The sequence below is a fragment of the Rhinoderma darwinii genome, chromosome 10 (assembly GCF_050947455.1).
Source record: "Rhinoderma darwinii isolate aRhiDar2 chromosome 10, aRhiDar2.hap1, whole genome shotgun sequence".
Lineage (NCBI taxonomy): Eukaryota > Metazoa > Chordata > Amphibia > Anura > Rhinodermatidae > Rhinoderma > Rhinoderma darwinii.
Window position 1 is genome coordinate 94,348,728 of NC_134696.1, and position 11,523 is coordinate 94,360,250.

The 11,523-nt window shown below is 44.0% G+C and overlaps 1 protein-coding gene across 1 annotated transcript; it reads left to right on the forward strand.

Annotated features, from left to right (window-relative positions):
• Positions 1–1,193: 1,193 nt before the first annotated feature.
• Positions 1,194–10,438, forward strand: LOC142662638 (fish-egg lectin-like). The gene is made up of 4 exons (XM_075840850.1): positions 1,194–1,242; positions 1,391–1,627; positions 9,219–9,552; positions 10,135–10,438. Exons 1-4 carry the CDS (start codon positions 1,194–1,196, stop codon positions 10,298–10,300), a joined length of 786 nt encoding a protein of 261 aa, XP_075696965.1. The 3' UTR covers positions 10,301–10,438.
• Positions 10,439–11,523: the final 1,085 nt, after the last annotated feature.

Consider the following 11,523-nt stretch of genomic DNA (forward strand, 5'->3'; position numbering starts at 1 on the left):
ATAGTCATTGAGCTCTTCATTACGACGCGTACTACTACCACCGTTTGTCTTTAGTGATTGAATGTCCGTGTGCTTGACTGTTTCCAATGGATATGGCTGAAACACCTGAGCTGAATAATTAAGATGGGTGTCCACATACCTTTGGCCATATAGTGTTTTCAATAGGGAAAAACATACAAACATGAAAACTCTATACATTTATTCTATACATCATATTGCCCTATGCATCTATACTGTGTTCATTCAGAAGAAAGTGTTGATTCACAACCCTTGTGACAAGGAGAGGGGACCCACAAAATGGGTTCCTTTCTAAGTGGGAAAAAAATAAATAAAAAATTGGCCAGGACCGTTCAAAGGTATCGGTTGAGCATGTCGTCAGCTCTGTGGTCAGCATGTTATAGTGAAGGAAGAGCTGAGCACATTGAGATATTGTTCTGTAGAAAAATATTCTGTATAATTTATAATTTACTCATTTAAATCCCTATTATTATATGGCTTAAGAGTCCAGTGGGCGGTCCTACTCCGTGATTGACAGCGATCTCTGTAAGAATGGTCATACAGGGAAATCATTGTGTGACTACACAGATCTGACAACATGTTCAATGTGACAGGTTCCCTTTAAGGTTGTCTTGGGGTTGTTCTCCATTAGTGCCCCATATGTATTTGTGCAGGAACCCCTCATGGCTGACCAACTGGTTGTACATGGAAATGCAGAAGATAATTGTTTTTGGTGGCTACAATTGGCCCTTTTAACCCCTAAACTTATGTCCCGTCCATAAATAATGAGGTAAATAATAGTATGTGTCCACCTGTAGATTTGGATCAGTGGTTGTCTGGGCCCCTGGGATATAATGGCCATGAGACCCTTATCAATTACTATAGCTATGATATACTTGAGCCAGGTCACCACAAAGCCTATGAGCGGTATTTCTATTTTTTTTGTTCTGCAGACCCTCTGAGCCCTTTTTTGGCCATAGGTCCTCAGCCACTATACAAATGCCCAAAAGATCATAGAGCACTACAGCAGAAGATACAATCAGTACCCTATATAACAAACAACATAAATTCATCACACCCCGTGATGCAGGCTGACGTCATTACTAGTCCCTGCCTGTTATACTTTATGTGACATAGGGAGGAGATCAGGCAGCTTGTGGTGCAGATCCTGCTGGTCATCCCAGTAAGAAGTCATCATGATCCAGATCCTCGGCTTATTTCTGCTGTGTACAGGAGCCGCTGCAGGTAACGTCTGTCTATATATGAAGTCAGTACTTGACATTGAAACTATATTAGGGAATTGCTCTTTGTGCATTGTTATTTCTTGCAGATTGTTGCTTAGGTTTAGTTTTATTGTGATGTTCTCAATGTTTTTGGCCTCTTTGATTTCTTCTCTTCTCAGAACTTCAGTGCACTGTGATCCCTGGGAAGCTGAAGCAGGTGGATGCAGGTGCCGGTCAGGTTTACGGTGTAAATGATGAAGACAACATCTACCAATGGGTGGACAATGACTGGAAGCAGATTCCTGGAAAGATGATCCATGTGACGGTCGGTCCAGCTGGTGTCTGGGGAGTCAACAGGGCGAACGTTATCCATAAATTACAGGATAATAACTGGATGGCCGTATCAGGTACGAGGATGGATCACGTCTTGAGCTTTCCTGGGACTGTACTATTTTTGACCCACTCCACATATGTAAATTCAGGGATGACTGCAGTAAACTAAAGTTTCCCACTTTCTTCCATGAAGCTGAGATATGGGAGGCTGTTTGCTTGGCTCTTCACACTATAGATCTGCTTTAGTTGTCCTGCGCGTGTCTGTGACATGGAAGAAACGCGTTGGTCACTCCATTCCTTGAAAAACAAAGAGAAGCTCTGCAGGTTAAAAAAAAAATCTATTTTCAGCTTCTTGACCCTGCAGGGCCGCCATTTTTTTAGTCAGAAAGATCAAAGTGTTTCGGCCACGTCACAGAAAGCACAGGATCCCACCAAACAGCTCCACATATCTCAGCCTCTTGAACCTTAAAGCCACATATAAAGCCACGGTTTGGATTTGCTGCACAGATTTTCCTGCTGCAAACCCGCAGCGTAATACAGTACCAGCAAAGTAAATTAGATTGTAAGTAATCTCATCTATGGGTTGCAGAACTTTTCCACATGTAAATTGACCTTCGGTGGGGATTTTAAAAACCACTGCATGTCAATATATTTTGCGTTTCCATCTTAGAATTGTATCTCCGTATTGTGAGAAACTAGACATGGACCGCACATCCACAGTATATACGTTGATCTGAGCCACTAGGCATAATCTATAAACATGAACATGAGGTTCTTTGTTATCATTTTGATTAAACTGTATAACCCCACTTGCCACTTCAAGGCAACCTCTTTCAAAGTGGGTCCCTACTCTATCGGTTGCACCACCGCATGGTGGCCACTGCCACCGCAGCACCGCTCCTGCAGAGGCCCAAAAGCAGAATTGTATCTGACAAGTTTAGAAAAAGCTGCACTAAAATCTGCAGAATAAAATCTGCACTATTTTTCTGCATCAAAATGTAAAATCTGCACCTAAACGAAAATTGTAAGTTAAGCATGGATATTTTAACAATTTTTGTCACTTAACCCCTTTCCCTACATCTGCCCTATAAATAGTGCCACATACAAGCCCCCTTATAGATCGTGCTACACAAAGCCCCATGTAGATCCTGCCACACACAGCTCCTCTCGTAGATCGCGCCACACACAAACCCCCACGTAGATCGTTCTACACAGCCCCCTTGTAGATTGTGCCCAAAGCCCTCCCTTGTAGATCATGCCACACACAGCCCACCCTCGTAGATCGTGCCGCACATAGCCCCCCTCGTAGAGCATGCTGCACTCAGCCCCCCTCGTAGAGCGTGCCGCACTCAGCCCCCCTCGTAGAGCGTGCCGCACTCAGCCCCCCTCGTAGAGCGTGCCGCACTCAGCCCCCTCGTAGAGCGTGCCGCACTCAGCCCACCTCGTAGAGCGCGCCGCACTCAGCTTCCCTCGTAGAGCGAGCCGCACTCAGCTTCCCTCGTAGAGCGTGCCGCACTCAGACTCCCTCGTAGAGCGTGCCGCACTCAAACTCCCTCGTAGAGCGTGCCGCACTCAGACTCCCTCGTAGAGCGTGCCACACACAGCCCTCCCTCGTAGATCATGCCACACACAGCCCACCCTCGTAGATCGTGCCGCACATAGCCCCCCTCGTAGAGCATGCTGCACTCAGCCCCCCTCGTAGAGCGTGCCGCACTCAGCCCCCCTCGTAGAGCGTGCCGCACTCAGCCCCCCTCGTAGAGCGTGCCGCACTCAGCCCCCCTCGTAGAGCGTGCCGCACTCAGCCCACCTCGTAGAGCGTGCCGCACTCAGCTTCCCTCGTAGAGCGAGCCGCACTCAGCTTCCCTCGTAGAGCGTGCCGCACTCAGCCTCCCTCGTAGAGCGTGCCGCACTCAAACTCCGTCGTAGAGCGTGCCGCACTCCGCACCCATTGTAGAGCGTGCCACACACAGCCCTCCCTCGTAGATCGCGCCACACAACTTCCCCTCGTAGATCGTGCCACGCAACTTCCCCTCATAGAACGTGCCACGCAACTTCCCCTCGTAGATCATGCCACGCAACTTCCCCTCGTAGATCGTGCCACACAACTTCCCCTCGTAGATTGTGCCACACAACTTCCCTTCATATATGGTGCTACACACAGCCCCCATCGTAGATCGTGCCATACAGCTTCCCCTCGTAGATCGTGCCACACACAGTCCCGCTTGTGGATAGCGCCCCACCCAGCCCCCACTTTTAGATGGTGCCACACAGCCTCCCCTTTTCGAAAGTGCCACACACAGCCCCCTTGTAGATGGTGCCACGCAACCCCCCTTGTAGATAGTTCCACATAACCCCCCCTCTTGTAGACAGTGCCACACATCCCTCTTCTTACAGATAGTGCCACAAAGCCCCCCCAAAAAAGAAAAAACCATTGTACTCACCTAGCCCGTTCCCACAATGAATGGAGCAGCTCCACAACCTCCTCAGGCTTGCAGCCTAAAAGTCGCCGAGACGGGAGCCTTGCATAGGCCAGGAAGCCAACAAGGATGACCAATGCTAGCGACGACACCAGGCATTAGTGGGTCCGTGCCATCTGGCCCAGCACATAAATGTTATGTGCCGGGCCCCCTCATGCCGCGGGTCCCATAGCAGCTGCTATAGTGGTAGTTCTGACACTGTTCACTGTTGTCTTGAAAACCACCCCTGATCCGAGGAAAGATGAAGACCCTTCTGATGCTCCTTATGTCAGTCCTGCTAGTCATTTCCGGAGACTTTTGCTTTCAAGTAATGGTGGTATCGCGGCAAGAACAGGCGCCGAACAACCTTACAATAAAAGATGAGATTTTTCTCCTGTGACAAATTTTCTTTAAATGAGTTGTGTGGTTTAGAAAACCCATTTTAAAATATTTTATTAGAGAATTCTGACTTAATAGAGGGAGTCTGCAGTTTAGGATCGTCTATTTATCAGCCAAAGTGGGAAACTGCTACTAACAGAGTCTCTTGCTCTGGAGGAAACCGGCATGTTTCTACATGAATGTACATTGATTTTAATTGGAACTGTGTAATGCTTCATTTACCCTGTGGTGGCGCTATACAGAAATTTAACTCTTTTATCGCAGAACAGCTGATCGATGGGGTCTTTACACTGAAACGCAAAGTGGACAAGCCCTTTAAGCAATATTTTTTGAACTTTATAGTAAAAAGTCATTGTAGGCATAGGGAATTTTTCTTGCATGAAACACTCCTGCGCACCCCTTTAGTTGATCTTTGATGGGTCTTTTGTAGCAGTCGACTGATTTATTGGTCACAAAGAACGGTTCTAATATTTGCTCTGGATGTCGCACAGCAGGGTCTGCAGAACATGCAGATGGTTCAATCCTTATCTTAGCTCTGATAACTTTCTGCAGTATGATAACACTATTTAACCCATTAAAAACCATTGAAAAAGTTCTTGCCACTGTGTATTTAAAGGAGTTTTCCAGTATCGGACAACTGATGACGTATCCACCGAATAGGTCATCAGTATATGATCGGTACGGGTCCGATACCCGGACCCCGCAACGATCAACTGCTCCGGTTGCCTCGGGGCACCGGACGTCCATGCCGGAAACAGATGGTTCCTGTCTCGGAATAGGTCGAGGTGTTGGACCTGCACCGATCATATACTGATGACCTATCCAGTGGATAGGTCATCAGTTGTCCAATCCTGGAAAACCCCTTTAATACGTTTAAGTCAAGTTAAAGATTGCTACTTCTGTTCATGAGCTGCTGAGTGTAAATCATGTAATCCATACTGTGGGAATATATTAGATTAGCAGAGCTGCGTGTGGACACAATGCGACCACAGTCAAGTGTGTGCCAGAATGATTGTGTAGTTAGAGGGAGGAAGGAATATGTGGGTGATAACACCCTCAGGATTATTGACCGCTTCCAACAAAAGGCATGATCCAGCACTTCATGAAGGACTTTATTGGATAAACATTGTTAAACGTGCACTTTTACAGCTCCATGCATGTCTTTTTTCAAAACAGATAACTCTGCGTCTTACCCCATTAAGGAATACAAAAATAATTTTTGAAATTGGGCTTATATAATATTCTAATTTTCTGAGACACTACATTCTGGGTTTTCATTAACTGTTACCATAATCGTCAACATTAAAGAAAAAAATGATTGAAATAGATCCCTCTGTGTGTAATGAATCTATAGAATATACGAGTTTCACTTTTTGAATTGAATTACTGAAATAAATTAACTTTTTGATGATGTTCTAATTCATTCAGAAGGACTAGTATATTTATATAAAATCATACGATGCACCGAATGCAACAAATCTTATGGAGGATGTACCTCTAGGAAAATGAAAGTATGAATTTTAGAACGCTTAGGGGATACATCCAATCCTAAGAATCAGAACATTTCTAGTGCATCTAAACATTTCATTTCTGTACATGGGGACTCAATAAATTTTTTAAGGTATATGGTATAGAAAAGATCAGGAAACCATTAGGGTATGTTCACACGGCCTATTTACGGACGTAATTCGGGCGTTTTTGCCCCGAATTACGTCTGAAAATAGCGCCTCAATAGCGCTGACAAACATCTGGCCATTGAAAGCAATGGGCAGACGTTTGTCTGTTCACACGAGGCGTCTATTTACGCGCCGCTGTCAAATGACGGCGCGTAAATAGACGCCCGCGTCAAAGAAGTGACCTGTCACTTCTTTGGCCGTAATTGGAGCCGTTATTCATTGACTCCAATGAATAGCAGCGCTAATTACGGCCGTAATTGACGCGGCGTTCAAGCGCCTGCACATGCCGTTACGGCTGAAATTACGGGGATGTTTTCAGGCTGAAACATCCCCGTAATTTCAGCCGTAACGGACGCCCTCGTGTGAACATACCCTTACGGGGAGGTGATCTAAAGAGAATCCTTCTTGACAGGGAGGCATTTTGGATATTTCATTTGAACACAAGGTACCCTGCATGCCTTAAAGGTGGTTGTCCACTACCGGACAACTGATGACCTATCCACTGAACAGGTGATCAGTATATCATCTGTGGGGGTCTGACACCTGGACCCCGCACCGATCAGCTGCTCTGCCTGCCTGCAGGCCCCGGATGTCGTTACACACTATGCAGTGTAGGGAGCTGGAAGCAGTTTCACCATACACTGTATAGCGGCCGTGCTGCAAAACTGCAACTCTGCTCCTATTCACTTGAATAGGAAAAGCACTGCAGTTGGGGGGCTATCCCATTACCGGAGCCAACTGCTTTCGGGATGGATCTCCAGAGGCAGCTGGATCGGCTGATCGGTGCGGAGTCCGAGTGTCGGACCCCCACAGATCATATAGTGATGACCTATTCGGTGGATAGTGATTGGTGCTGATCCACATTAAATGGTGTTGTTACTTTGACCAGGTGCTATGACTAAGAACGCAGTTGGCGTTTGAAACGCGTCAGCGTGCTGGTCCTTTGTCTTTATGTGCTTGGTGGATTTTTAATGTTTATGCAATAAAGTCCTGAGATTTCTTCATGAAGTGCTGGATCATACCATTTGTTTGCAGCTGTGGAAGACGCCAGGGGCGAGGTACGTGCACTGGATAACTGAAGACGCTGGACACCGGTGAGCTGGAAAAATCTTTTCATTTTACTTAGGTCCCATGCACACAACCGTATTTTTGGTCCACAATTACGGATCGTAATTGTAGATCAAAATAAAGTCCCATTCATTTCTATGGGGTCCGGGCCATAGAAATCATACGTAAAAAATAAGACATGTCCTATTTTTTTATTTTACGCGCTCTCATACTTGTTGAGGATGTCATGGCTCAAAATATATTAGACTGAAATTTAGACGCGTGTTTCAACCGACACTCATTCCAGGAGATTTATCCAGATCCTAATCATTGGTTATATCGATATATCTGAAAAGAGTAAGACACCCAGACATTGGTAGTATGCTCAAAAATACTCCTCTGAGGTTTATTGCCAAAATCAATTACAGTAATATTCAAAAGGGGTGTAGGCTTGAGGTTAACCCATCAGAGGCAATGTGACAATAACTCTTATTCAGTCAATAGCATACAATGAGAATATTTCATATTGAACCAATCACAGACATACAATACATTTCAAATGTAATATTATAATTATTCATTAGATGCTTAACACCTGGTTTACTTCTCATGGCAAGAGTACAATAAAGTGTGAAGGAGTTATATTCATATACATAAGGAATGTGAATACGGAAATAAAAATAAATAATTGCGAATGTGATAACTTTATGTCTGGGCATTCAGCCACACTACTAATTGCAAGATTACACAAGAAACATTCGAAGATTACATATATTTGTGAAATAGAAGGGGGGGGGGGGGTCATTACAGGTGGAATAAAATCCGGCCTCCTTGATAATTCACAATGTAATTTAATACAGAGAATATAAGCAAATTGACCATCCATCACATACTTTATAATGGGAGCACAGCTCTCAATGCGGATGACTGTCCGCGGCCAGCCGTGCCCGTAATTATTGACCATAATTACGGGCATGGTAGTGTCCAGGGGGCCTCGATGACAGGTTGCAGATGTACAGCAATATCTATCTATCTATCTATCTATCTATCTATCTATCTATCTATCTATCTATCTATCTATCTATCTATCTATCTATCTATCGTCTACTTATCTATCTATCTATCTATCTATCTATCTATCTATCTATCTATCTATCTATCTATCTATCGTCTACTTATCTATCTATCTATCTATCTATCTATCTATCTATCTATCTATCTATCTATCTATCTATCTATCTATCTATCTATCTATCTATCTATCTATCTATCTATCTATCGTCTAATTATCTATCTATCTATCTATCTATCTATCTATCTATCTATCTATCTATCTATCTATCTATCTATCTATCTATCTATCTATCTATCTATCTATCTATCTATCTATCTATCTCTATCTATCGTCTAATTATCTATCTCTACCTCATACCTATCATTTGTCTATCTCTGATCTATTTATCTTTCTACTTCATATCTAGCTAATTATCTAATCTAGCTGTATACTTCATTTCTACCAACAGTATCTATCTACTTTATATCAATCTATCTACGTATCTAATGCTCTGTTCACATCTGCATCGGGTGGTCCATCCAAGCATTACTACTTTTCCCGTCAAACCACTGAACACCACAACAAAACCCAACGGACCCCATTATAAAGTAGATAGTGGTTTATTGGGCGACGCTGAGACCCGTCATACGACACATCCGTCACTGCATTATGGTTTTCACTAAGATGCTGGTGTATAGAGCCTTTTCAGTCTTGCTCTGTACATTCGCCTGGTTTACCACCAGAGGGAGCTATAGCCTAATAGACAAAAACTATTATTCAGTTGTAATCATGTGCTGTTTCTTCCCCAAGTATTGGATGTTCAGTACAGAGTTTTTTTTTGTATGTTATACATGTACAGTTTGTTATACATTACCATTATACATTCGCAAGGTCGTCGCCGTAACACAACCTCCTTTCCCTAGGAAGCTCCACAATAGGGGCGGCCAGTTTTGATCTTCTAATAGTGTGCCCCTCATGACCCCCTTAAAATCCACATTGTTTTTTACATTTGTCCTTGATTTTGTTTCCATAGGTCTCCTGAAACAAATAGACGCCGGTGGGGATAAATTTCTGTCTGGAGCTAATGGATTGGATTGGATTTATTGCCTGAAACAGGATCTAACACTTTCTGGATCTGCAGTTTTGCTCTTTACCCACATAGAAGGGTCCCTGAAATATTACAGCTGTGGTGCCTTTGGCTGTTGGGGTGCAAACAGCAACAATAACATATTTTACCGCTATGATGTAAAGCCCATGGCCTGCCATGGAAGTCGGTGGCAGCATGTAGAAGGCAGTTTGGTCATGGTGGAGGTTGGCACAGATGGTTCTGTGTATGGCATGGACTCCCAGGGAAAAGTGTATAAAAGGTAAACGCTTTGGAGACATTGCGTGTCACTTTAACTACCATACATAGACCATATATAAACTGGGACATGGTGGCTTAGTGATTGGCACCTTAAATTCTTGAGCTTGATACCCAACCTGTACAACTACATGCAATTAATATGTACCTGCTGTCAGGGGTATACACAGAAATGAGTGGGTGCCATAGCAAAACTGAGAATGGTTCCCATTCCCAACTCGAGCTCAGCCAAATGTCCACCATCCCTTTTATGGGTCCAAAATGTGCTAATTATTATCATAATATATCTTTATAGGGGGGCTCTGATTCCCTGTCTTGATAAATGAAATAATTTTCGCTGCATGCAGCCACCACTAGGGGGAGCTAACTGCACATATGTTGATACAGTAAGTTAGTATGGGAGCAATAAAATTTTGTGTGTGTGACGTGTTCTCCCCCTAGTGGTAGCTGCAGGTAGCTGCTATGACAGTGTCTCGCAATCAGGGGAAGTCAGTGCTGAGCACAACATTGATTATGGTGTGATAACTGTGGTATAATTTTATATGTCACCATTGTAAATCTAAGTATCGTGTCCTCTCTATTTCAGGGAAGGCATCTCGGCTAAGAATCCCATTGGAACCTCTTGGACCCAGTTGGATTTCTGTGGCAGTTTCCGACATGTAACTTATGATGATGGAAACCTGTGGCTTCTCACCCAGAATGGGGACATCTATAAATGCAAAGTCAATGGCTCCGTTGTCCCAACCATGTGATTAGATCCCATAAACACGTGAGAACCCAGTACACTTTGATAATTTTATTGTATCTGAACAGCAAAAAACAAACAATTTAAAAAAAATATATATAAAAAATATACAAAAAACTTAATTAAAAAAAACAGTAGATTTTTCCATAGTATCTTTCATCTGAAATAAATTCTGGTTTTAAGCCACATATTTTCTGTCTTTTTCTCAATGGATCCTTCAAGGTAGTCTAGAGAGGGGGGGGGGGGGGGAATGTTTCTGGCGTTCAAAGTACTTTTGGTCCAGCCAGAGGCAAGTGATCTACCATTGACTGGCAAACTGGGTCTGCCCCCCAGGAGCAAAAAATGGCAGATACAATGCAGCGCCAAATTGCTGGACAAGGCATTATGCGCCACACAGGGGACAGATGCCCCCGTTACAGCCGCAGATGCTCCACTGACAGACTGCACCAGCCAAGAGATGCCCTTGTAAAAACATATGCCAGCGAAATATGACCTTGTTACAGCCTGCACCCGCCAACGAAAACCTTGTTACTACCCGTGCCAGCCGAAGGTGCACCCTTTAAGCCTATGCCACCCACAGATGCCATCCTACACTAGCCAAAAATTCCCTCATTATGGCCTGTGTTAAACAAAGTTGCCCCGTTATAGCATGCATCAGCCACATATGTCACCCTAACAACCTGCACCAGCCAAAGATGCCCTCATTACAGCCTGTGCCCTCTAAAGTTGCCCCCTTATAGCCTGCACCAGCCATGGATATCACCCTAACAGCCTGCACCAGGGAAAGATGCCCTCATTAAAGCCTGTGCCCTTCAAAGATGCCACTTTATAGCCTGTGCCAGACCTTTACTGTCCACTTCTGTCCATACCTCTTTCAGCAACTGGGCGTTGTGATGTCAATACGCAAGACAATACCCCCCCCCTACATAGGTCTGACAACTAATAACATATTACGGTACCTTCATTTTAAGGGGTCATTGCACTCTACCGGCAGATCACGATTGACTATTTGGCCACCTTGATTTATTGACTATTGAACTACAGGCCTCTTATGTCTGGAGTATAACCTGTCCATGTGTATAGGAAAGACCTGGAGGAATGGCAGGCTGTAATATGACAGCCATTACTGCTGATACATGGGCTGCACCGAGCTTTTTCAGATTTTTTAATGCAACAATAACTAAAGTGAGTTCTAGTAGGTCATTTTTTAAATATTGATATCATATTTCT